General features: G+C 42.4%; 1 protein-coding gene and 1 pseudogene across 4 annotated transcripts in view; one reads left to right on the forward strand and one right to left on the reverse strand.

Annotated features, from left to right (window-relative positions):
- The window catches only part of Gab2 (GRB2 associated binding protein 2), a 155,609-nt gene extending 135,215 nt beyond the window's left edge, over nt 1–20,394 (reverse strand). For 2 of the 4 annotated variants that reach the window (XM_059271162.1, XM_059271185.1), the window contains exon 1: nt 20,302–20,394. In XM_059271162.1, the coding sequence (XP_059127145.1) occupies nt 20,302–20,394 (93 nt within the window). Of the gene's footprint in view, nt 1–19,514; nt 19,701–20,301 lie in introns of those variants that run through there. The other 2 variants (XM_059271176.1, XM_059271169.1) reach the window with 2 other exon arrangements.
- Nucleotides 20,395–27,173: 6,779 nt separating this feature from the next.
- LOC131902091 (large ribosomal subunit protein eL15-like) lies at nt 27,174–27,756 on the forward strand (annotated as a pseudogene).
- The last annotated feature ends 230 nt before the right edge of the window (nt 27,757–27,986 follow it).

Below are 27,986 nucleotides of genomic sequence, written 5' to 3' on the forward strand. Positions count from 1 at the left end.
GAGGCAGAGGCAGGCGGATCTCTGTGAGTTCGAGGCCAGCCTGGGCTACAAAGTGAGTTCCAGGGAAGGCGCAAAGCTACACAGAGAAAGCCTGTCTCAAAAAACAAAAAACAAAACAAAACAAACAAACAAACAAATGAAACAGCAACCACAATCCTCTGTCCATATTCCTGATGCAACTAGTAGAAGTGGGGACAACCTAAAACAATGGAAAGAGCAGAAAGCCACACGTTCCAGGTCTGCTGTGGAGTAGCTATGAGGCTGTGAGGGAATTATCTCTGTGTTCCAAGTTGCTATCTATTCAATAGGTCTGAAGATATAATGAAATGCTCTACAGATGGTAATTCTATACAGACAGATGTAGATATATATATAGATATATAGATATATATATATGGAGAGATAAGTAAGATGGGGGAGAGAGCATTAAGAGGTATCAGACACTAGTGTAAATACTTTGTAGTTATTCTTCTCAACAATTCTATAACACAAGTGCTATCATCTAAATCTTCCAGATGAGGAACTAGAGGTGAAGGAACTTGCCCCAAGTCACAAAACTTCCAAATGAAAGGGCTGGGCATGTCATGTAAGCAGTTTGGTTCCAGGATCTATATTCCTTACTTCTAAGTTCTAGTCCTGAGAATCCCACCACTGTGAGGTCTCCAATGGATACTCTATTTCAGTAATGAAAAATTAATATCAAAATTAGAATGTTTCTTCCTGCCAATGGTGTCTTGTAAACTTCAGTCATACAAACTGTCACTGTCTGCACATGGGTATAATTGGTTGTCATTTCAGGTAATGCAGTTACACAAATACAACCCTGAACAAATAATTTAAGGGCATTTCAGGGGAAAAGGATGAATCTCTACAGATGTTAAAATACAATTAAATGTGTGGAATATGTGAATAACTTAGAAGAAACTTTTGAAGACTGTCATGAGTCACCTTGCCTGGTTAGACAACTCTGCAAGGCCTGAAAACCTGAGCTTGATCCCTAGAACCCACATAGTGGACAGAGCCAACTCCTGCAAGTTGTTCTTTGACTTCCACATGCTTACTGCATGCTCCTCAGCCCCAAAACAAATACACAAAATGTTTTAAAGAAGTGTTACATAATCAATACTCCTCAGAGCATAGAAGACAGTTATTTATATAGATGGATATGACCAATAAGTCAAAAGGTGATTGAGAGGTAGAACTGAATATGAAGACATTTTAGGAATACATTACCAGTATTACCAGTTTGTTTTGAAACAAGTTTCACTCTGTAGCCTAGGCTGGTTTCCAACTCATGGTCCTCTTGCCTCAGCCACTGACTGCTGGATTACAGATATGAGCTACCATGTCTAGCAGCCAGGCTTTCACTTGTATTTTTCCTTATTGTGAATGTACGTATGTGACAGACTACAAATCTATGTCCAGTAAAGTTTAAGAATGCTCTTTCAAAGCTGAACTTGACAACAAATCCCTATAATCCCAGCACCTGGAAGTGATAGAAGGTTCAAGAGTTCTGTTAGGGCTATAGAGTGATTTTCAGGCCAGTCTGGGCTACATTCTGAAACCATGGTTTTTCTTTTAGGTTTATTTTTTTAAATTATGTGTGCACACGTGTGTTGTAGCACATAGGTATGCAAATGTGAGTGCAGATATCCACTGAAGCAGACATTTTGGATCCCAATGGAGCTGGAGTAATAATAGGTAATAATAGTAATAATAGGCAGTTGTGAGCTGCCTGATGTAGCTGAGAACCAAACGTTGGTCCTCTGCAAGACCAGTAAGTGATCTTAGCCCCTGAGTCATCTCTCCAGCCCCACAATGGGTTTTTTTTTGTTGTTGTTTTTCTTGTGTAGTAGTACATAAAATAATGATGTATGCTTATATACATGAAAATATATTTCATCCTAGATTTGATGAACATTGAATGAGAATATTTCTAAGGTTTCATTTGAAAATTAGATGATGATTACCTAGTAGCTACAGAACACAATACAAAGAAAACATGGCATTCCAAGTTCTACAACCTGATATAAACCCACTCTTTCCTCTTGTGTCCTGAATATTAGATTTATGTCCATTTAATTAATTTCTTCTGAACATATTCCATCCCATCCATCTCATTTACTAGAATGTAATCCTCAGTATTTTCTTTAGTCTTTCTATTCCTCAATTTTCTTATCTCTGAAATGTATTTAATGAGCAAACGCATGCTGTTCTTAGCATAGAATCCAGCTAGCTTGTGGTCAAGCAGTACTGTCTGTTTCTTGAGGATGAGTCTCAATAAGTAGTGAATTGGCCAAGGCACAAAGTTCAATTAACATCAACTTCCTTACCTGAAGTATAGGGGCTGCCTATGGGATTAAGAAACATCCCCCAGCCCTGACTTATATTGACAGATTGGTGAGCAAGCTTCTTGTTTAATTTCCCTATAAACTTTTTCTCACTCCTCTTCCTTTCCCTGTTTTCATAGGACATAAATATACTACTAAAAAGCAAAAAACATGTATTTGAATACATTTGACCACATTAAGCAAATTAAATGGATTTACCATTTAAGAGCCTTCAATGTACGTATGTACATACAGAGTCTCAAAACATCTAATATTTAGCTTGCAAATCCCACCTTTTCTCCCATTTGTCAGCTCCATTCCAATAATTCAGCACGCTGCAGCCAGTCTTACATGGTGTACTCTCTTATGAAGTTCTTTCTTCTCTTCTGCTAGCCCAACTCTTGCTGGTCCTTCTAGACCTAGTTTACATTACATCTCATCAAAACCTTCTCTGATCATCCTATCCATTAACTATCCTTCTTCTGTGCTCTAACAGTACTTTATGTCAACATTATAGCACTTTCTCAGTGGTTCTCTGACTGTTACCCATTAATTGATTCTACTCTAGGCTCCTGAAGGCCAAAGAGCATATAAGTGACATCTTCAGAGAAAGGCACCCTGCTTGCAATGAGTAGTCTGTATTTTCTTAGTGCTCCTCTTCTAGGCCACAGTTTTCCAAAAGAAAGCTTCTTTGGATTCTCAAAGGGGAAGATTTATATCTAATGGACCTTCCAAAAAGTAGCAATTATGTAAGTCTGTGTGTACTGCAGAGTCTTCAATACAAAGTTAAATCACTATGCATGAAAAATGTTTGATTTCTCTTTTTCAAAGCCAATTACAATTAGAAGCCCCTTTAGACTCAGCCATAATAAAATCTATTTCCCTAAACACTGAAAAATACTGTTCCCCCAACTCCAATAAATTCCCTGAAAGTTTGGGAATAGAGAACACTTATTTGTGCCTATGAACAATAAGGACCTCAAATAGGATCAACTCTGAGAACAATTTTGATCTTACAGAGTTAAACATGCTATATGACCAAAAAATTCTTTTAGGCATATGACCAAGAGAACTAAAAACATATCCATTCAAAAACTAACACATGAATGGTCATAATGGCATTATTCATAATAGGCAAGGAGTAAAAACCACCAAACTGCTCATTAACTAATGAGAATGCATAAATAAAGCATGATATTCAGATCAATATATAATAGGATATTATTCAGTCACAAAAACAATCACCTTAAGCCCAGGAGTTTGGAGTCAGCCTGAACATAAATGAGGAAAAAGGCTAAAAGGTTGAAGTTTGGACATCTCTCCCTTCTAAGTCCTTACTGTTATCAATTTAGTGTGACTTCTTGCTGCAATATTTTTATCTCTCACAATGCAAACCAATGTTGTTACTTTCATGTACAGACAGGCATTTTAGTTATTTGTTAACTAATATTTGCTTTGTAATTTTCAGGATGCTCTAAACCCTGTTGTACTTTTTAATCACACAAATTCAACAGTTTATAGGGTAGGCATCTTTAGAGGTACACTGTGCATTAACAACATATACACCACACATAGTGACAAAAAAGCATAATATTTTCTGGCATAAATCTCATCAACCACAACTCCAATTAATAGAAAACTTTGAGATGGAAGTTCATACAAATAAGGAAGTGCTTAGTATGTTTCTCCTTGGTTTAAAAAGCAGATGGAAAACATCTTACACATTAGTGCCCACAACAGCAATCTGTAAACAGTGCTATTAGTCAAGCCCAACTTAACAGCCACCTTGGGTAGTCTCATAAAAAGATTCATTTCTAGAACATCATGACATTTGTACCTCCATTTTTTTCTATGCATGAAGGTTTTTAATCAGTGGGTAAGCAAACTCACATGAACTTTTGAATGACACCTACCTCAAGTTCTATCCCTTACAGGCTCTGATTTACTTAGGATAAAAGTAAACCAATATTTATATTTTTATTAAAAATTTTATAGCTGGATATAGTGGTGCACACCTTTAATCCCAGCACTCAGGAAATAGAGGCAAGTGGATCCCTGTGAGTTCAAGACCAGCTGGGTCTACATAGTGAGTTCTAGGTCAGCCAGGGCTACATAGTGAGACTCTATCTCAAAAAAAATTTTTTTTAACTATAGCAGGGTATAGTGTCAAACATCAGCACTCAGGAGTATGTAGAGCTCTGTGAGTTCAAGGCCAGTCAGCAATACATAGTGAGCTCCTGTCTCAAAAATACATTACAGTTATTTGATTTTGTTTGTTTGTGGGGTGGGTGCGCATGCCATGACATGCATGTGGAGATCAGAGCACATACCACTTCTGGAAGTCAGTTCTTCTATCATGTGGGTTCTATGGATTGCATTCAGGTTGTTAGGCTTGGTGGCAAGAACCTTCACCTGTGTGTGTGTGTGTGTGTGTGTGTGTGTGTGTGTGTGTGCACAATTTTTGAGACTTTCACTATGTAGCCCTGGCTGGCCTGAAACTCACTTATGTAGACCAGAGTGGCCTCAAGTCACAGAGATCTGACTGCTTCTACCTCCTCAATACTGGAATTAAAGACACACACCATCACAGCTGGCTCCAGTGTTTATATTTTTAAACCTTATCAAATCATTTCTCCTTCATGAACCTCATGCAGAGCCCATACAACTTCCTGGCCATGCTGGATTATTCAAAATCCACCACTGAAAAATTTCCATGTATCTGGTCTACCTCTGGCTACTCCAGTGGTTCTGCAGATGTGAATGGTAGATTTGTTTTCTTTTTTCCCCCGACTCTGCTGTTTCTCACTGTGGAGAAGGTACACAATCTCTGATATTTCTTCCCCGTGCCCTTCTAGACTCTACTTGCTCTGCTATGAGGTATGGGTAGGGGAGTAAGGAACAAAGACTTACAGCTGCTGGCTGCTTTGGATTCTCCTGAACAGAGTTCCCAGCTGCTTAACCAGCATTGCCTAGATATGCATTTGGAGGATGTTTCTTCACTGTGTGGTCTTCAGACCTAAAGAACAGTATTCAGCTCTATTGCTCTCTGTCAGACGATTCTCTGCTCTCCTCTACTACCCTGAGCCCTCTCAGATGGAGTGGGCTTAACACCAGAAATTTCCATGAGCCCACTAGACCCATCAGACTTCTCTCTATACCAATGGTGGGGTGATAGCTTCCTGCCTCTACTCGTTCCATTTCCCTTTTGTCCAGATTGGAACAGGCAGATCTGTAAGTGCCTGCCTAAACAAATATTCACCAGGTATGGGCTCTCTCCCTTTTTTTTTTTTTATTTCCCCTTAACTCCTGTAGTTGATTTCTCTTAGAACCCACTAGATAAGGGGGGCCCACAATTTCTCCCTAGTCTCTTGTGGATTGTGGCAAAGGTTGATGTACAGGGACACATGCCATGACTGGGTTAGAATATCTCACACTATAACTTCTTTAAGTCTTAGAATTATGTCCGCCCTGCTTACTGACTGCTCTCTCTACCTTGTGGGATCTTACCTATGCTGTTTAGCTGTACATTCTATTTACCATTTGCATGGTAACAGAAAATCCTATTTGGCATTCTCTTATACAGTTACTTTATAGGTTGCTGAGATATTGAATATAATGTCAGGAGTATTTTAAGTGCTATAAATCGTAACATAATTATTACAGTGACAAATTTATGTGGTTCTTCTGTTCTTGGACACTAGGTATTTTACTATTTATTATTATATTGCTTCTTTGTCTTTTGGCTAAGGTCTATTATGTTTGCTTGTTTTACTGACAAATTGAACCCAGGGCTTCACTCATGCTAAGCACATGCTCTACTATTACCTCCCAGATCTTGACTAGTTTAAATGATATTATGACCCTTTAAAACAAAGATTTCTATAGTTAGGATAAATTCCTATAAATGAAATTTCTAATTCACAGGGTAGAGTTATTCATAAAGCTTTTGGATGCACTGTAACAAATAAGACTTTTAGAAAGGATAGATAAAGTTTTGGTTTCCATGGTTCATCTTTGATAGTAGACATAATTTTTTAAATTCTTGACAATTTCATTTAGATTTCTTTGATTGCTACTGAGTTTGAATATATTTTCATGTATTACCAAGTCATATTTTTAAAGAAATTGCTTGTTCAAATGTTAGATACTCTGTGATATAAATAGATAATGTAGTTAGGAAGTGACTTTGGGCGTTGTAGACAAGAAAACTTAAAATAACATGAGCTAGATGTGATAGCACATGCTTATAATCCCAGCATTCAGATGGTTGATACAAGGAGAATTGGGATTTCAAAGCCATCCTCATACACTTACCAAGTTCAAAGCTATCTGGAATATATATGGTCCTGTCTCAAAAAGAGAAAAAATAACTTGAGCAGAGAATTTCCTGTAGTTCAGTAGGAATGAGTGAGTGATCTGATCAGGTGTGCTCATTAATTTAGTGGTTCTCTTATAAGGACTTCCCAATTGTGACTCTGTAGACTTACCTCATGTGACATTTGATTGTTATTCATTTTGGAGGCCTATCTCAAATGTCACCCCCTTTGACTTTTTCCCCTGGAGGAGATAATGTCTTCCCACCAGACCTGGCATCACTGTGTGCAGCTCTTCGGATACTACAATAAGACGGTGTTTTAGATATCTTTCCCTTTATACACACTCCTCAAGGACAGTCTTGTTTCCTTTCTGGCCCAGTCAGAATAGGAAATTAAAGCTCTGAAAGGCAAAAAGAAAATTTACTCAATCCCACACAACAATGGGAGGTTTGGACTCCAATCCAGGACTAACTTCAGAGACCATGCTTCTTACAGTTATTTGAGGATTTCCCAAAACAGAATCTGAATATATGTATCTTTAGCATCTGAAAATTCACTTGAATTTTTTCATATGCAGCCATAAATAATAATAAAATCATATTTGCTGAAAATAGATGAAAAGAGATTATTATACTAAGTGAAAAAGTCAGATGCAGAAAAACAAATGCCACATTTTCTTTAAGGGTCCTAGAATTTTTTATAGATACATAAAACCATTTAATATAAGTTTATGTCATGAAAGCATAAGAAAGATTATGGGAGGGAGAAGACAAGTTGGGAAACAGAGAAAGAGTGGGGAACTAAAGTGATGGAATGGGAAAGAGTGAACATGGTCAATATATATGATATACTTGAAAGAAATTGTCTGTATGAGACTCAACACTGTATGAAGAATATATACCAATAAACGCTTTTTGGTCTTGAATTTTTCGCCTCAAGAGTGATTTTAAAAATACATAAGCATAGACTTGAGTGTCTGAGTGATTATCTTAGCAGTGAATGATAATACTGATGCAAAGTGCTAAATTCTTCACTTTTCATACAATAATAACCTCAAGCTGGGCGGTGGTGGTGCATGCCCTTTAATCCCAGCACTTGGGAGGCAGAGGCAGGGAATCTGTGAGTTTGAGGTCAGCCTGGTCTACAAAGCAAATTTCAGGACAGCCAGGACTGTTACAAAGAGAAACCCTGACTCAAAAAACCAAAATAATAATAAATAATAACCTAATAAGAGACAGTATGCAATTGATATGATCATAGCAATTAAAGCCAGTGTGTTTGTTATAGAAATCAACATTTCACTGCACCTCCAAAATAAGGTCATGAGGAAGAAGGGTCATACCCAGTAATCTAGATCCAGGTAAACATCTACTGTTACATATATTGTTTATAATAAACCAGTAAACACCAAGGACATGAAATGCTGCTGCACTCATGAACTCAAAGTAGCTGTGCATGCCTGTATCAAGCCAGTCAACATTCTATCATGCAGGAGGAAGGTTTACAGGCCCCTACCCTTAACCAAAGAAGTATGGACAGGTGATGGCTCTGGGGAAACGAGAGTCAGTTTTCTATAAAGGTGCTATTCCTAGTAGGTCAACCATACTCCAGCTGATGGCCTCACACCCAGGAGTATATTGGAAAGCACAACTGAACTCCATGACTTGTTTTTTAAAAGACAAAAGAGGACAAGAAGTTCAAGGGGTTAGGGAGGTAGGAACTAGGTGGGAAGTACACATGATCAAAATAAATTATATAAAATTGTCAAAAAATTAATAAAAATACACATCTTTAAAAGGAACATGAAATGGATAAAAGTGATCTTTCTTGAGAAGCTCCATGTTAATGCCATTCTACTTATATGGTCATTAAAAAGCCATAGCTTACTGGGTATGGTGGTGAACACTTTTAATTCCAAGATTAAATATTACAAAATATAACAAATTACATAGCAATCAGGAGGCAGAGGCAGGTGGATTTCTATGAGTTTGAGTCCAGCCTACTCTACATATTGAGTTCTGGGCTAGCCAAGGCTATATAGCCCTCTCTCAAACAAATAAACAAACAAGCCATGTCTTAGGAGACTATTTTATGACACAGAATATTTTTAATATACCAGCTTAAGGTAATACACAGGGTGAACAGTCACAGTTTGTAAACTATACAAATATATAAATACAGGAAAAAATAGACAAAAGAAATACATTTAAATGTTGTGTTTCCTTCTGTTGCAGGTGCTGTTAATATTGTTATTTTTCTGTTATTTGTGTTTATAATAATTACACTATAGAAGTAAAATTTAAGTGTCACTAAAATTCTATTTTTGTTTTTATGTGTTGTTAAGCATATATTATGCATAAAATAGATTTAAATGCATTTTCATACATGTTTATAATGTGTGTTGACCATATTCACTCCCCTTATTATCCTGTCTTGTCCCTATCCCATTCCTGTTGATCTCCTTCCTCTTTCCAAGAAGATCTCCTTTTACTTCTGTGTGTGTGTGTGTGTGTGTGTGTGTGTGTGTGTGTGTGTGTCCCAGTGAATTTCATTAGAGTTGGTTACAGGAGCACGGTGATAATAAAAGCCTGAGCATCTTACCTGGGCATCTTCACACTGCTGAAAAAAATGTTCCCTCCTCCTCTAGCAACCATTAACTGCCTACAGACCCTCGGGAAGGAGTGAGGCCTTGCAAATCCCTCCTCCTGTTCAATTCTGAGATTGCCTCTCACTATGTTGCCCAGGTTCCACCTCAGCCTGTCAACTACTAGGACTAGAAGGCATATGCTGCCATATATAGCATGAAAACAGCATCCTGTGCAAGTTCCCAGAACCTGTAGCTAAAACAATCTTACTTTCAACTCAGTTCCTGTTCCAGTTGTTTCCTTTTTTAAAAAACATAATTAATTAATCAATTAATTGCCTGTGTGCAAAGGAGAGGAGGATATGTGCCTGCCACAGCCCTTGTGTGAAGAGTAACTTTGGGGGAGTCAGCTCTTGCCTTCCACCATTTGGTTCTGGAGGTCACACCCAAGACATCAGGCTTGGTAGCAAGTGCTTTTACCCACTGAGCCATCTTACCAGCCCTCTCCAGTTCTTTCTTATTCAAGGAAATGCCATCAACCGTAATGTAATGTTTGTTCAAAACTTTAAAGAACAAAGAACTGGGCTGTGCAAACCACCAGAGCTCCAACTGTGACATTCTTTTAAGGCAGACTAAGGAAAGATGCTGAATTTCTCCCATGTGAATTGTAGTTATAGCATGCTATATATGTAACAACGGTTAAGAGCTTAGTGAAATTCTTAGAAGAGTGTCACCTATATGACAGATACATTGCATATGATAGTAAATAACTGAAAGCAACATGAATGTCCAACTGGGGAGATACATCTGTAATATATGGCATCTTTACTAAGATGACAATTTTTAGATTTATATATGCCTCTAGGATTTTATAATATTAAAGAAAAGAAATATTAAAAGGAGACCACACCCAATCTCTTCTGATCGCAGAAGCTAAGCAGGGATGGACCTGGTTAGTATTTGGATGGGAAGCCACCTGGGAATACCAGGTGCTATAAGTTTAAAAAAAAGATACAATAAAAGAATAGATGAAACAAATGTGATGTCTTGATAATATGTGATACCATATGAATCTTTATTCTTTTCACATTTTGCTTTATTTTTCTATATAATCAAGATTTTTTATAATCCAAAACTGGACAAATATTATGCAGAAGTAAAAGTACCTATTCATAATTGCAGTGTATGGGGAGAAGCAGAATACAAAATGCTAGCTCACTGATAGCTGACTGCCATGTAAAAAACCAACTGTGCAACCAACACAATGACAACATTCTTTACTTTCCATGGTGAGTTTCCATACAGCATTCTTCGTAAGAATCAGGATCCTTTAAGGAACTGGATAATTCCATATCTGGATTAAGATATTACAAAATAAACCTGGAAGACCTTGTCATAGCGTGTAGCAAAGAAACCATTAAACTAGTAGTATCATATCAAAAGCCAAGTTGAATAGGGTCCCACAGGCTAAGGACAGTATAATCTGAACTTCAGAAACAAAAACAAATATAATAGGTTCAAATATGTTTATATATATATACATACATATATTGTTTTTCAAGACAGGGTTTCTCTGTGTAGTTTTGGTTTCTGTCCTGGATCTCACTCTGTAGACCAGGCTGGCCTCGAACTCAAAGAGATCCACCTGGCTCTGCCTCCTGAATGCTGCGATTAAAGGTGTGCACCACCACCACCCAGCATGTTCAATATATTTAAGTATGTGTGCCCATAATTATAAAAAAAATACTGAGAGCCAGATTATAGTGTATGCCCGTAGTTCCATTTACTCAGGAGGCTGGGGTGGGAAGGCTTTATACTAAGTTCAAGATCAGCCTGGGTAACACATATAGATACTACCTCAAAAATATCATAATTGATCTCTTTGAGGGGTATTATGGAAGCAGCTCACTGTTCTTTATTGTTCTGTGCATGAGTGTACAAGAGCTCATGGAGGCCAAAGGACAATATCAGGTATCACTCCTCAGGAGCCATCTACCTATGGTGTATCACCTGGAACCTGGGGCTCACAAATTAAGTTAGGCTGATTGGCCAGGGAGCCCCAAAGTTCTTTCTGTTTCTATCTCCCCTGCACTGGAAATATGCTGTGGGATGGTCTGTATGTCAAATGTGTTGCTGATTGGTCAATAAATAAATCACTGATTGGCCATTGGCTAGGCAGGAAGTGTAGGCGGGACAAGGAGGAGAATAAAGCTGGGAAGTGGAAGGCTGAGTCAGGGAGACACTGCCAGCCGCCATCAGGACAAGGAAGATGTAAAATACCGGTAAGCCACAAGCCACGTGGCAAGGTATAGATTTATAGAAATGGATTAATTTAAGCTGTAAGAACAGTTAGCAAGATGCCTGCCACGGCCATACAGTTTGTAACCAATATAAGTCTCTGTGTTTATTTGGTTGGGTCTGAGTGGCTGTGGGACTGGCGAGTGTCAGAGATTTGTCCTGACTGTGGGCCAGTCAGGAAAACTCTAGCTACAGAAATACAAGCATGTGCCACCACATCTGGCTTTGTGTGGATTCTGGGATTGAATTCAGACCACCACATTTTCGTGGAAAAGTGCTTTATTAACTAAGATATCTCCCCAGCCCCGTACACCCATTATTCCAACAACTTGTAAATCAGTAAAAAGCAGCAAGCATAAACTTGAGAGTACAGTAGCTATAATACATTGATGACAATGACTGACGGTACCAACAATGGCACCATACCTACACCCTGTGCTTAATGAGACATTACATTGTCTGTAAAGTGCAAAAGGAATCTAGCCCAGTATCAGACTGCTAGAGGTAAAATCGTATTTTAGAAACATGTCCAGCAAAAGGCTCACTTTGAAGAAACTTGGAGAGGATCTCTGAGTTAAGTTTGAAGGATTACTAGTAGTAGTAGTTTGAATGAGAAATGTCTCCCATAAACTCTGATATTTGAACACTTAGTTCCCAGTTGGTGGGTGCTGTTTGAGGAGGATATGGAGCCTTTAAGAGGTACCGCCTTGCAGGACACTGAGGGTCAGCTCCCAGTTCACTGTTTCCTGGTGTGTAGATGAAATGTGATTAGCCAGCTTCCTGCTCCAGCACCCTCCCTGCCAGTATAGACTCAAACACTTACTCTGGAACTATAAACCAAAACAAACTCTTCCTTTCCTAAGTTACCTATACCTAAGTTATAATATTTTATCAGAGCAACAAAAACAAATATATCACTCCCTAGAAGGTGTTTGAATTTTAGACCACTCTCAAATGTGGGTTCCAGAAACTCACATGCATCTCTACACTCTCAGCACACACACATTTCTCAAAGTCACAGCTTCAGGCAAATCACTGTAATTTAATTTCCAGTCCCCCAAACTGGAAGACCCTTGAGATGTTCGTTCCAGGAAAATCTAACTCCTTAGCACTCAATTCTAGCTTCAGAATTCCACTTACATTGCACATCTAATCTGGCTCCAGTGTGAAATGGATGTGAAGACACTCATGCTCATGGTCAGATTTCCTACGAAAGGTTTAATAAGTATAAACTTGCGTCGTCCCATTCTGCTACTTCCTCCAAAACTAAATACTTCCACACATCTCTGTGCTAGACATGGTACTCGAGATTTCTTTTCCACATTATCCTGGCAAATTCTCAAACTCCATGGAGTAAGAAGCATCATTCCAGTTTCACAGGCAATAAAGTAGGAAGCAGAGAAGGAACTAATTCACTCAATAACCCAAACACTGAGCCGGGTCTTCTGAAGATAAACACTGTCACCTCACACTAACATTTCAAATGAAAAAAATGGCAAGCTGTAAGGCAAAGACTTACTGAGTAAGAGGGATGCTCTTCACCAGTAAATGTCATCCTACCATCAAGGGCCTTCTAGAGAACATCCCTCCTTAACACTCCTTCGGTTTTCTTCTATGGACTTGACTCCTCCTTTCTGGATGGATTTACTGTTTCCTAATCTCATATTCACAGCCTCTGTCATCCTACACATCATACTCCCTTTTAGCCCACAAACTTCTGAGTCCAACTCAGGTTCCCTTCTGTCTCAAAACTCCTGTTATCTTCTATACCTAGAGCTCTTGCCTTTACAGTTCGTTTGCTGGATCATATAAATCCACATAAGTACAGCATTCTGCTTCTCATGTGTCTCTCTAGTCTGTAAATTCTTTGAAGGCGGGGTTAAGTACTGATTTATTCCTTTAGAAAGGGAAAGATGTGATATATTCTCTAGTTACAGATGTCAAAGTTGTTCTGGATGCTGGCAAAGGCCTGCTTTACACTTCTGCACATTTTGCTGCAGCACTAAGTTATCATGTTCCATTATTCCCTGTGATCTAGAGAAAGACCAGCCAGAGATAGACAGCAATGCCAGAGATGTTTCATTTGGTGAAGGAACAGATGTGCTTTCCAGCTCTGTGTACATCCACTGCCTCTGGTTCTCAGATGTTGATGAGTTAGGGCTATGGAGAGTCCATTTTTGTCTTTTCTTGAATTAGAAATATCAGCAATAAAGAAAAGTAACACTAGCAATATTCCTCACCCCTACCAAATGCAGATTTTTTAAAATTAAATTTTATGATTGTATGCATATAGGTGTTTTGTCTGCATGTATGTTTGTGTACCATATATATGACCTGGTGCCCACAGAGGCCAGAAGAGGGTATCAGATCCCTTGGAACTGGACTTACAGATGGTTGTGAGTCACCATGTGGTCCCTGGGAATTGAACCCAGAAGCCAGCTCTCCAGCCCACTAGAAGCTGTTTTATTTTTAATTGTGGTGAAGTACACAAAATATGAAATCTACCATCTTGACTGTTAAGTAAATGAAATACCCTGAGCTGGCATTAAAGACATTCACATTGTTGCAGCACCGTTACTACCATCCTTATTCAGAACTCTTTCAACTTGTATCACTGAAACTTTGAATCCACTGCACAATAAACAGTTCCTTATAATTTCTATCCTCAGACCTTCCAAATCACCATTCTTTCCATCACTAATCTAGATAAGTTATGAAAATAGTCATATAATATTTGTCCTTTGTGAGTAGCTTATTTATTATCATCAAAGTTCATATAGTTTGTAACATATCTATGTGTCAACATTTTTATGGCTATTCTTTTTTTTGGGGTTTTTTTTTTTTTTACAAGACAGGGTTTCTTTGTGTAGTATGACTACCCTGGAACTCACTTGGTAGACCTGGCTGGCCTTGAACTCACAGAGATCTGCCTGCCTCTATTCTTGAGTGCTATGATTAAAGGTGTGTGCCACCACTGCCCAGCAAAGCTATTCTTTTGTATGCAAAAATAACATTTTTCTTATCCATTCATTCACTGATGAACATGCAGATTACTTCTACATGAGGAAATAGTATATGATAGTAGTGAAAAAAAGCGCAGGAGATTCAAGGGCAGCATGGACTACATAGGTTATTCAAGACTATCATGGGCTACATGAGCTCCTATCTCTAAAATAAAATATAATAAAACTCAGGGGGCTGGAGAGATGAATTGGCAGTTAAGAGAATCTGCTGCTCTTCTAGAGGACCTGGGTTCTGTTTCTAGTTCTTATGGTGGTTTATAACCATCTGTAACTCCAGTTCCAGGGTATCCAATGCCCACTGATGGCCTCCACAGGCACCAGGACACACATGATACACATACAAACATGCATGCAAAACACTTACACACGTGAAGCTCAGGAGAATGTCCTGATTTGAAGTGATATTTTTGTTGTATTTTTGGAGACAGAGTCTTGCTATGCAGTCCTAGGCTGACCTCAAACTCTCCATGTAATTCTGGCTATCAAACTCATAACCCTCCTATCACCTCAAGTGCTGGTATTATACACATGTACCACCACACCTGGTCTAATTGGCATTTGTGACTACCTTACTTCATGATAGCAGAATAAACATCATTTCAAGTAGTCAAGGAACATAAAGGAAGAACAATCTTATCTTGGGCCATAAAATAAATCTCAACAAACTTAAAATGATTGTTATTATACAGAATGTATTTTATTCCCACAATAGAGACAAACTAAGAATTGGAAACAGAAATAACAAGAAAATCTTTAAACATTTGGAAACTAAACAACATATATCTAAATAATCCATGAGTCAAAGTCAGTCTCAAGAGAAGTAAAAAAAAAATACTGAGCTAAATGAAAAATGAAAATACAAATTATGAAAAATTTTAGAATAAACAAACACAATCTTCAAAGGGGACTTATAGCACTAAATGTGTATATTAGTACTAGAAGAAAAGTCTCAAATCAGTAATTTAAACTCCCACATTAGGGCTGGAGGGATGGCTCAGCGGTTAGGAGCACTGGCTGCTCTCCCAGAGGATCCTGGTTCAATTCCCAGCACCCACATGGCATCCCACAAGTGCCTATAGCTCCAATTCTAGGGGATCTGATACCTCATACCAATGCACATGAAATTAAATAAAATAAATTATGTAAAAGCTTAGAAAAGTAGTATAAATCAAATGACACTAGAAAAAAAGGTTATAATAGAGAACAGAAACCAGTGAAATTGTAAACAGAAAAGCAATTGATAAAAATCAGTGAAATAAACAGCTGGTCCTTTAAAATTATCAATAAGGTAGGCATGGTGGCACCCTTTATCCTGGCCCATGGTGGGTTGATCATGCTCCAGTACCAGGCCACACATCCAACATCATATGGGTAACATAAATTAGACTTGATGGGTTTGGGGTGAGAATAGGACACAAAGTTGGGTGGGTAAGGAAGGGACTGGATCTGGGAAGAGTTAGGGGAATGATAACCATGGTCAAAATACATTGTACAAAATTCTCAAAGACCTAATTAAAAAATCGCCAAAAGGGGCAAGAATTGTCTGAGCAGGTAGGAGAGAATACGAGCCAAAGTACAGGGAGTAGAATTAGCTCTGACAGTGGGGTGCCTCATGGACTCTGAGAAGAGGAGAAGAGAAAGAAATCATGTAAATACTGAGTAAACTAGGAAATTTGACTGTGATTTATGCAGATGGCCATAACCTGATCCACCTTCTTTGTGACGAGAAGGCAGGGTCATCAGCAAACACTGAAGGGATGGGTTAGTCAACTAATCCAAAGCCAGGAATACACATATTTAATAACGATAATAAAAGAAGAACAAACAGTTACTGTTTGCTTCCTGCAGCTGTTCATTAGACCCAATACAACTTTCCTCAAATAAACCACCAGGGGGCAATGCTGTGACCAATCTTCTTTCCCTCAAATCGTGCAACACTTGGAAAGTAGAACAGACTATAATACATTGAATGTTGTAAATTTTCCCTCCACAAAATCCTGTTCGATATTTAAGTACATATAACGGCATTCTCACGCACGTGTGGACTCACAGCCGTACACATGAATGATGCTCTTTCTTTTGTCAACCCTCAGTGTTGTCACATGATGCACCAGGGGTAATACTCAGTATACTCCTTCTCTTCCCCACCCAATTTCTTTAGGACACACAACAAATACTCTCTAGCTCACTGGTTCGCAACCTTCCTAATGCTGCAACCCTTTAATACATGTTGCAGTGACCCCCAAACATAAAACTGTCTCGTTGCTACTTCATAACTGTAATTTTGCTACAATTATGAATCCTAATGTAAATGTCTGATATGGAGGATATCTTACATGTGACCCCTGTGAAAGGTGTAGCGACTCACATGTTGAGAACCAATGCTCTAGATCATTTCTTCTTTCTTATGCTTAAACAATTAGAAAATCCAATGAGAAAAAAAAAAACCCTCTAAAAACAAAACCCCCATTGCCAGATGTGTTGGTATATGCCTTCAATACCAGCACTTGAGAGAACCAGGAGATCACCCCAAATTCAAAAGTTAGCCTGGGCTACACAATGAGTTTCAGGCCAGTGTGAGGATGAGACCCTATCACAAAACAAAACAACACAACACATCTCTGACAACATAACTTCTTCCAAGTTGTATTTTTTTCCTATTGCCTACCTTTCCCCACACACTGGTGTTATGTTTTCAAAAGAGCCTTAAACCATCATGTATTTAATATGCTACTTTCTCCTTTATCTCCGATGCTTGATGCACCCTTAAAATGAAGACATGTCAATCTACAATACCAAATATGACTATTATGTATACCAGTCACAACAACTATTTAGGAGTTATGTATGCAGCAATCTGGCTGGGAAATAGAGATCTCTAAGTTTGAGTCTAACTAACTTGAGCTTCTAAGAAACCAAGAACAGAGCTATAACTTAACACAGTTGGCAGAGATTTTAAAAGAAAAAGTAAAATGTAAGGGTTGGGGATTCAGTGATGGACCATTTGCTCAGAACCGGCAAGACCTTGAGTTCACAGGCAAGACCTAAGTATGAGGATGTGTGTGTAAAAGCCAACTGTTTTCCCAGAAACTCAGTGGATGGAGGAGGCTGCACTCTGGAAGCATAGGTTATTTAGATTGGCTGGAAGCAAGAGGACTGGACTTCTACCCCTGGAGAGGCTTCCAGTCACACCAGGCTGTAGCTTGTGTCAGATGCCTTGGGGGCTAGAGCCAAAGGGAATGTGTGAAAGGGGGAAGCTGAGGTCATCAGAGGACCCGAGAACACTAAGGAGTTTAAATGGATAAAACCTGGGGTTGACACAAGCCTCCAAACTTGGCTGTTTTGAGCTAAAGCTGTTCTAAAAAACACTCAAGAGCTAGGTCATAAAGAGACTCTACATGGTAAGGGTTGATGTAGCCATGAGTCAAAGTGCAACAGTATCAACTTTTTTGCAAGCTTTTTCAAAAACAAAGTTTCAAAGATTTCTAAAGTAGTATTGTTTTTGTTTGTTTTTTTTCAATTCAAGGACGACCTGGACTTCTAATCCTCCTTCCTTCTCCTTGGAATGCTGGTTTTACAGGCTTGTGCCACCCAGCCCTGTTTATGCAGTGCTGGGAAACAACCCAGGACATCTTGTATGCTAAGCAAGCATTCTACCAACTATGTTACATTCCCTTCTAATTAGAAAATTGCATTTTTAAAAAACAGGACACTATTCCACTGGCTGGTCTTGTAGCATTCCATTGGCCTTGAGCTTACTATGCAGCCAAGGATGGTCTTGAACTCTTGATCCTCATGCCTCTACCTTCCAAGTGCTGGGATTACAGGTATGAACAATCACACCCCCAAGAAAAAAAAGAAATCCTCCCTAATTCTCTTAATTATTATTATTATTATTATTATTATTATTATTATTATTATTATTGTGTATGTGAGGGAGAGTATGTGAGTATATGTACACATCACAGCATGAATATGGAAGTCAGAACTCTATCTTTATATGCTTTCCAGAGGATCAAATTTAAGTCACCATGTCACTTGAAGGACAAGCACTTTTACCCACTGAACCATCTTGGTGGTGTTCACTTGTGTGTGTGTGTTTTGTGGTGTGTGTGTGTGTGTGTGTGTTGTTTGTTGGGTTGGGGGGGGCTGGGTTATGTGTATTCGAAAGAGAGACAGGAACTCACATAGCTTAAGCTGGCCTAGAATGCTGGAACTATGCTGGCTTTGAACCTGTGATCCCTCATGCCTGTCTCCCAAATGCAAGTGCTGAAATTACAGGCCTGGGTTTCAGCAACAAGCAAAAACAAAACAAAACATAACAAAACTCCCTCTTAGTAATTAAAATATTTTATCCACATCAAAACCCCCAAAATGAGCTTTAAAGCTTAAACACCTCTATTATATTACTATATGTCAAATCTTTGTTCGTGCTCAAAAGCTATGCACTAAATCCTGAGATTTCCCCCCACCCCCGCACAAATGACCTAAGTCAGAGCCTGATTTCATTGACACGCTTGCACTCCCCAACAACAACACTTCCTTTGAAAAACAGAATGTCACTTCCTCAGTCCAGAGGCCAGAAGTCCCTTGATTCTGATCTGGGGAGCAGAGACAGGAAACTCTGGTAAGCTTCTGTCCCCCATGGCCAGCCACTAGTGCAGCTGACAGAGGGCCGGGTCTGTTGGGAGCTCCCTTGATGCACTGCAGCTGGAAGCAACCGCTCACTTCCAGGCTGTGGGAGTGATTTCTCAGAGGCCAGCACTCCCAGGCAGCGGAACAAGGACGTTTCTTGGCAAGTGAAGAGGGAGCCGATGGGAGAACCTGCACTCCTTTAGCGGACTTTCCGTTTCTAAACTCCTCGGACTACCCCAGCCTCAGATCCTGGCACCACTTTGTTTTTTGACCTCGCCGGGCAGGGAGGAGGGGGGTGCTCCCCCCTCCCCAATTGTCAGTTTCTCACCTAGAGGGGACAGCTTGTCCCGGCAATTTCAGTAAACACCGTCAGCTAGCACCACCTAGCAAGTCAGAACCATGATCTCTCCAGACCCCAGACACCAAGGGCTGCTCAACACAAAACTCCCGGCCAGTTATAGCGGACCGAATTGCAGTGTCACCCCGTGGAGCGGACGACCGCGCGGGGAGTTGGGGGTGGGGGTGGGGGTGGGGGGCTGTGAGAGACATACGGAATAATGGGAAAGAACGGGGGGACAAACAAATGAGTCACTTAATACAAGCGCTGCACATGCCGCTGACGCTGCCGGTGATGCGGCGGCCGCGGACTGGAAGGAAGCCGCCAGGCACCGGGGAGGGGCGGCCGGAGAAAGGGACCCGGAGAGGGGCGCGGCGCCTCGCCCTTTGTGGGCCCCTCAGCCTACCCTTCGGCTCGGGGTGACTCGTCCCCCGCTTCAGCCCCGGGTGGTCAACTCTCCGGGTCGCCCGGAACCACCGCTACAAACTTCGGCACAGCGCGGAGTTCCCGGCGAGGCCGGCGCCGAGCAGCGGCAGCCGCCGAGCCGCAGCCCCGACCTGCGCCCCGCCCCTCGGCGGCGCACCTGTGACAGGTGTGCGGCGCCCCGCTCGCACCCCGCCGCTCGCACCCCGCCGCTCGCCCCTTCCGAGGCCGCGGGGAACCCTGACCCGCCGCGCCCGGCCTCTCTCAGCGCCCCCACCTCGGAGGCCGCGCGGGACGCCCCTCGTCCTCCCGCCCGCCCGCCCGCCGGGCCGCGCCCGCTCGCCGCCTCACTCACATAGCGCCTCAACTTCTTCTCGGGAGGCGATTTCCTCAGCCAGCCGGTGCACACCACGTCGTCGCCGCCGCCGCCGCCGCCGCCGCCGCTCATGTCGCCGGCTGACTGGAAGCCCGCCGCCGGCTCGCGCGGACAAGGGCGCGGGCGCGGGCTGCTGGGTCAGCCGGCTGCCGGTGCGCAGCTCGCGGGGGAGGGGAGGGGCCGGGCAGCCCCGGGCGAGGACGAGGCGGCGCGGCGCGCGGGCCCGGCTGCCTGCGCGCGCTCGATACCGCCCCCCCCCTCCCCACCGCGCGCGCGCGCGCGCGCACACACACACTCACACACAAGGCCAACCCTAGCAGGGCGCCGCAGCAGGCGGGCGCTCGCCACGCCCACAGCCCCGCGGGGTCCCCGAGGGCAGCCCGCGCAGGGGCCAACGACCCAGGCTTCAGACCCTACAGGCATGAAGGCCGGGAGGACGTGAGAGCTGTCTGTCGCCAGCCGGGGCGCCCTCAGGATCTTGGCTGTTTTTGTTTTTTGTTTTTTTGGTTCCCTCCCACCCCCCAAGCCTTGAGCTGCAGGCGGGGTCGTGAAGACCTGCTGCTGGCTGGTGCTGGTGTTGGTGCTAGGGCGAGTGAAGGATAGAGACTGCCCACCCTAGATGGAACACTGATCCTATCCCCCCCCCCAACCCCCGACACACACACACACACACACACACACACACACACACACACACACACACACTCCCACCCCCTAGGGTCGTGTGGGAAAGAGATCCAAGGGCTGCTCCAGTTTCCTGTCCATTCCCACAGTTTCAGGTTTCAGTAAGTCCCATTCTGGCTGAAAGGAGCGTCCTGCTTCCCTGCGTGTTAACTCTCACAGCTCTAGGCCAGAGAAGGAAACAGACCTACTGTGTGCTGGGAGCTTTTGCATTCATTGTTCACAGTGATCGTGTTCACTCACCTACAAATCCGGTAGGCAGTAATTATGCCCATTTTACAGATAGCCTGAAGTCCAACAGCTGACTCAATGCAGCCGTTTCTAATCCAGGTGTGTTGGAAGGCCAGGAGGGCGATCGTCTCACCTGTTTTTTCAGAGTGATAGGTTTGCTATAATGCCTGCAGATCAAACATGGGGAGGGTGTGTGTGTGTGTGTGTGTGTGTGTGTGTGTGTGTGTGTGTGTGTGCTTATTGCTAGGAAACAAAGTCCAGGTGGCTCTCTCCCATATTGCCTCTGGAAAAACCGAATCCAGTAAAAGGAAATTCTAAGAGTTGCAGAATGGAGGAAGCAAAAATTAGTCAATGTATTTCATAGTGAGTTGAAAAGCAAGGCGGTGTAGAAGAATAAGAAACTGTGATTAAAAAAACAAACTTTCAGAGTTTCTACTCATTTGCTTAGGCAGTGAGATCTCTCATCTATAAATATGAACATAACGATCTCTTTCTCACCGCCTTGTGTTGAGATAAAGTACAAGGAAGCACACACGGTAACACCAGTGCTCCAGGGGGGAGGCATAGGAGAAAGAAAGCCCAAACCAGAACTCTTTGAGTTCTTTTTTGAACTCACAAAGCACCCTTACAAACAGCATTAAGAGGTAGGCTCTACTCTAGTTTCTCTGGGGAGTTGCTTAGTAACCCACTTTATCAGTGGGGAGTTGTGCAGCTGACGGAGGAGCTGGAGAAGCAGAATCTTGCGATGCCTTCACAGAACCTTAGTTTCTGGATATTTTGTTCATTTCTCTGTTTTGGTGCAGCCAAGCTAGTTGTTTTGGATAGCTGGACATCCTTTAGTCCACGAGATTTTGATTGGATTGGAGAATTCTTCAACCATTTCAATCAGTTTTTGAAAACTAGTCCCTACCACGTGCTTAGTTAGCTTTGCTAGGCACCCTGGGAGGTGAAGAGACCACTCCCCTTGCCCTCATTTTTTTCACTGACCTTCAAATAGCCAGTGTGCTGCTGGATGGAATATGAAGCCAGAATGCTTAGGCTATATCTGGGACCATATCGTCCTTGACTTTTTAATTTAGGGATTAAGCCACCAGTAGAATTATGGCCATTTTAAACTTCTGGCTCCCAGGACCTTAAACTCTTTGTGAGACATAAATATCAAAATACTTAGTCTGCCAAATCAATCAGGAGGCAGTGTCTCCCAGTCAAAATAGAGCAACCCTGACTCCATTCATGTCTGAGTCATGGTGCCAAGTCTCCAGGATTGCAGCCTGAGAAATCTGCAAGGATTGGCTGCCTCCAGGGTTTGTGATGAAAGTCAAGCAGACCTATGCCTGATCCTTTCCTAGGAGTGTAGGAATACTTATCTGAGAATTATAGGATTCAAGACACAGGCTGGGAGACTCTTCCGTTGTTAGTTTGGGTTGCTTTTGTTTAACAAAGACCTGTGTTGTTATTTGTAAGTCTGGTGTTTTGTGATCACAGGCAGGAAGGGTCTTGAAACACAACACTTACAGAGCATGGGTTTTGGGAAGTCTTCTGAACACCCTGATCCTTCCGCAAAGCTTAGAGAAAGGGGCCGTGCGTAGTGCTCCAGCTCTCCTGCCCTGACTTTCACCCTCCCTTTCTTATCACTGGCTGCACAGAATGAGCTGCACACAGCAAACAGGACTGTTTCGGGAGTGGGGGGTGGGGGGTGGGTTCTCTGGCTCTGTCTTCAGAGTCTCAGAAGTGTGTTAGGTGTGGAAACAGCCCTTGGACAGAACGCTCCTGTCTGGACCTTTACTAAGTCCTTTCCACTCTCTCTGGTGTCCCCTGCCCCCCATCTCCGTGGGGGGAAAAAAGGAAGACAAATTATATGAATGATTTATTTACATGAAAGTGGGCGCCATCTATCGGAAATAGCTAGTGTAACAGCTGCCCCCTAAGCCCTGTAAGGACATGCTTCACTAGCTTGTAATTTAGGCAATTTTGATTAAAGACCACTGGTATTTCCTAAGGGGAATTAATAGCCAGCCCCAAGAGTTCTTTGGGACATTAATCCTATATTCTCATTAAGTTCCCAGGAAATGACCATTTTAGGGGAGATTACCCTGCAGAGATTAAAGACATACACATCTTGGGGGTGGGGGTGGGGTGGGATCATAGGGATGACACTACCTACGCCTTGTTTCCTTTCTCCTCCACAAAGCCTGGACTCTACTAAAGGGTGCAGTGTGGCTTTAAATGCTATCGATGGCAGCCTGCATGCGTGCCTGTCTCAAAGTTGAGGGTTTGTGGCCAGCAGCAGGTGCATGGCTGGTGGAAAGATCCCAGGAATGGGTTGGGAGAGCTGGACAGAGCTGTCCTCAACTGCACACCAGGCTGGAATGATTAATACCATTCTCTTCGGGCTTGACGTCAGTGACTGGCCCGCTAGTCGGGTTAGATGACTGTGTCCTAGACCTTCTGCCTTTTCTCCCCTTCAATTTAGATGACAGGTTAATTTCAGAGCTGAGTGCTGCTGTGAAAAAGTCAGTGTGAGCAGATGAGCCATCTCAGCTGCTGACTTTCAAGACATGCACCTTTGGGGGACAGTATGTGCTCCTGATTGCTTTGAGCCAACTTTCTTACCCACATTAAATTACTCTCTTAGTTACCTGAGGCTGAGGATGGAGGGCTTGGGCTGTGACTAAGACCTAATTGGACTTCCTCTCTGTCGATGTTTGATAAACTTCTTTGAAAAGTTTAAGCTAGTCCAGTTTTCCAATTTCACCTTTGTTAATAAGCAGAACCAACCAGACATGGTGGAACATGCCTTTAGTATCAGCACTCGGGAGGCAGAGGCAGGCGGATCTCTGTGAGTTCAAAGCCAGCCTTCTATAGAGTGCATTCCAGGATAGCCAGAGCTACATAGTGAGCCCCTGTCTCAAAAACCAAACAAACAAACCACTAACAACAGACCAGTGCTATATGTTCTGTGACAGTTGGCCTCGTAGGACATGGCATCAATAGTGGTGGGCGTGACAATGTTACTAGAGTCATAAGCTGAAGATCTAGTCCCTGGCAACCTCAGCAAGCTACGGTCACCTGTCCTCATATACCAATAAAGAGACACTTAATAGTGAAAAGCTGAGAAAGAAAATTTATCCAATGTGGCCATATTGAGAAATAAAAAGTGTCAGTGACCCATGCCCCTGACCCCAGTTCATCCTCGTGTGTGGGGAGCGCTGACTTCAGGCTTAGGTTTAAATAAAGGGCAAGAGACATACATAACTAAGCAGTTCTGGTCAAGGTGTGGTCCTGTCTATCACTGACCCATCATTGTCCTAACTCCAGTCTGTCCTGGAAGTTGGTCCCCAGAATTGTCAGAACTGTATGGAATCTGTTCCTAGGAAGCAAGTCCTTTCTCTGACTAGCACAGGGCTTCAGCCTTTTCTTTCCTCCAGCATGAAAACTCTGGAGAAAGTGTGTGTGTGTGTGTGTGCGCGCGCGCGCGCGCGCGCATGCGTGCATGCGTGCATGCCTGTGTCTGTGATTGCGTGGCTCTTCATTTTTTAGTAGTCTGATAGCTGGAGGAAGGGATACACATCTGTGTTTCTTTAGATATCCTTTCTCTTGCCATGGTGGTCAAAGCAACATCTCTCTGTTCCACAGATCCTGCTGAAAATCCACTTGCCACCATCTCCTAGAAAATACTGAGTACTATGAACAAGGAGCAGCTCCTTACCTGCTCCACAGAGAAGTAGCTCAAATTAGACCTTGAATACATGTCAAGACCCATTTCCCTAGAGCTTACCACACTTTCTTTACTGCAAATACTTAGCCAGAGTTGCGAGTTCCTTGAGGGCAGGAGTCTATCTTAATTTTTGAGGTCAGATACACAATATATGGACATTCTATATTTGTTGTGAGATCAAAAGAATCCATCCTTAAAAAGATGACAAGTAGGCCGGGCGGTGGTGGCGCACGCCTTTAATCCCAGCACTCGGGAGGCAGAGCCAGGTGGATCTCTGTGAGTTCGAGGCCAGCCTGGGCTACCAAGTGAGTTCCAGGAAAAAGGCGCAAAACTACACAGAGAAACCCTGTCTCGGAAAAAAAAAAAAAAAGGATGACAAGTAGAACTGTGGACTACTGGAACACCCAGAATACCAGAGAAGGGTCATCCCACCACAGCCACCGGCCAGGCCAAAAAGGCTGAGCAGATTCAGGGAATCCTGAAGTTGTCCCCCTGAAGATGGCTATAGAGCTGAGAGTGTAGCTTACTTAGGGCTGGAGAGCTTGCCTAGTTAACAGCTGTAACTCTTGGGGAATTTCAAAATCTTCAGTTCCTTTGACCTTTTGATTTCTACCCTGAGGCTCCAGGGAGCTGACTCTGTTCACCTTTGGTTTCCACATCCAGCCAGTCTGGTCGACGCCTGATTTCTTCCTCTCTGGGACTAAGCACTGAATCTTTCTGGTTATCTTGACTCTGGCTTGACTGACAGCCCTGCAGTTCTAGCACCAAACTTCTCCCCCCATACAACACTAGAAAAGTAGGAGAAATCACATCCTGATTCTAAGTGGTTCCATTGACTATGAGCAGAAATCCTTCTACTAGGCATGAGGGTTGACAATTCTTGTAATCCCAGCACTCAAGAAGCAAAGGGAAGAAGACTGCCGTGGTTGGAGGCCTAACTTATGCAGAAATTCCAGGCTGGCCTGCACTATGGAGTCTTCTGCCCACCCCTACAAAGGAAACCACCACTTGCCCCTGCAACACAAGCTGCGTTGCGTATGATGTGGGTCTGCGCGTTGTAGATCTGCTCTTTGGTTTTGTAGGAGGTTCAAAGGCCTCAGGTATTTCTTCCCAGGTCCCCAGGATGACTGGTCCAAACCTTGTGAGGAGCTGTGGAATGTTTTAGAAACTGGCTCTCCAGTAGGGAGGAAATGGCTTTGTAGTATCTGTCAGTAAACACTCATCCACCACCCACCCATGGACCATTTCAGACTATCAATTTAATGTCAAGAGATGCACACTAACACACCATTATTTAGTATTTCCAGCCTAAAGATATGTAACATAAGTAGCACTAACATAATAGTGTAATGAAAAGTCAAGAGCAAATGATGGTTTGGGGAGTATGTATGCACCCGCTTCCTCTTTATTAAAATACCTGGTGTCATGTATCCAAGGCCTTGAACTCTAGTTGAGGATAACCTTGGTCTCCAGTACCTCCTTCCTCCACTGCTGGAATTACAAATGTGTGTACCACCCTGTCCAGAATATTCCATTTGTTATTAAGATTATTTAACTGCAGACATATATGACTCAGTGTTTTGAGACTCCATTTCTTAAAGAAACAAGTTTTCTTTTTGAGATAGGGTCTCACTATGTAGCCCTGGCCCTGTAGCTCTATTGTCTTAAACACAAGGATATTTGTCTGCTTCTGCTACCCAAGTGCTGGAATTAAAAGCATTTGTCACCATGCCTGACCACTTTGTATGTGTCCAAGGCACGTTCACTGTTGTAACACTTTTCAGAATTTCATTCTTTTTTTAACAGATGAACTATATTCCACTAAGTGGATATACCAAATTTTACTTACTTGTTCATCGGCTGATAGATATTTTAGTTATTTGTATTTTAGGCTATTATGAAAGCTGTGATGAACATGTATTTTCAAGCTTTAAAAAATGTTTTTAAAGATTTTTTTTTGTGTTTTGCCTGCATGTATATGTGTGAACCACATGTGTCTGGTGCCCATAGAGGAGAGGGCATTGGATCTCCTGGAGCTGGAGTAATGAATGGTTTTGAGCCACCATGAGGGGTCTAGGGACTAAGTTCTGGTCCTCTGAAAAAGTAGTAAGTACTCTTAGCTTCTGAGCAATCTTTCCAGCCTCCCCCACTCCACCACCACCTTTTTTTTTAAAGACAGGGTCTCCTTTTCGTGATGGTGGTAGCCATCAGGTGAGCCAAGATGGGTGCATACAAATACATGTAGGAGCTATGGAAGTAAAGCAGTTTGACATGATGCGCTTCCTCATGAGGGTCTGCCCAGGCAACACCTCCCACTCTCTGTTCCTCACAGGGCTAGCAGCCCCACCTGTCCAGATAAAGTGCACAGGCTGGGATATAAGGCCAAACAAGGTCATGTCATATACAGGATTTGTGTCCAAGTGGTGGCTGCAAATGCCCAGTTCTAAGGGTGCGACTTATGGCAAGCCTCTCCATCACAGTGTTACCCAGCTTAGGTTTGCTGGAAGCCATCAGTCTGTTGCGGAAGAGAGAGCTGGAGCTGGACACTTTGAGAGTCCTGAAGTTGGGTTTATGAAAATTCCATCTATAAATTCTTGTAGGTAATCCTCATTGATTCATTCCATAAAAGTAATAGAAGGAACCCTGACACCCTGTCCACAAGCACGGAGAGATGCGTGGGCTGACCTCCGTGGACTGCAAGAGCCGTGGCCTTAGAAAAGTGCTGCAAGTCCCACTACACTATTGGTGGCTGCCTTGCATCCTGGAGAAGGCGAAACACTCCCTAGCTCCACCGTTACCGCTAATACACACAATGTTTGTAAAATTCATATCCAATAAACAATTTAGGACAGAAAAAAAAAAAGGGAAAGAAAGACAGTGTCTCACTATGTAGCCCTGACTGGCTTAGTGCTATGCATTCTAGTCTCAAATTCCTGAGAGATCTGCCTGCCAACTGCAGAGGTTGAAGGTATGCACCACCATACCTGGCATGCATTGCAAGCTGATGGCAGTGAGAGTATGTGGCAGAAACTCT

The sequence above is a fragment of the Peromyscus eremicus genome, chromosome 1 (genome assembly GCF_949786415.1).
Source record: "Peromyscus eremicus chromosome 1, PerEre_H2_v1, whole genome shotgun sequence".
Lineage (NCBI taxonomy): Eukaryota > Metazoa > Chordata > Mammalia > Rodentia > Cricetidae > Peromyscus > Peromyscus eremicus.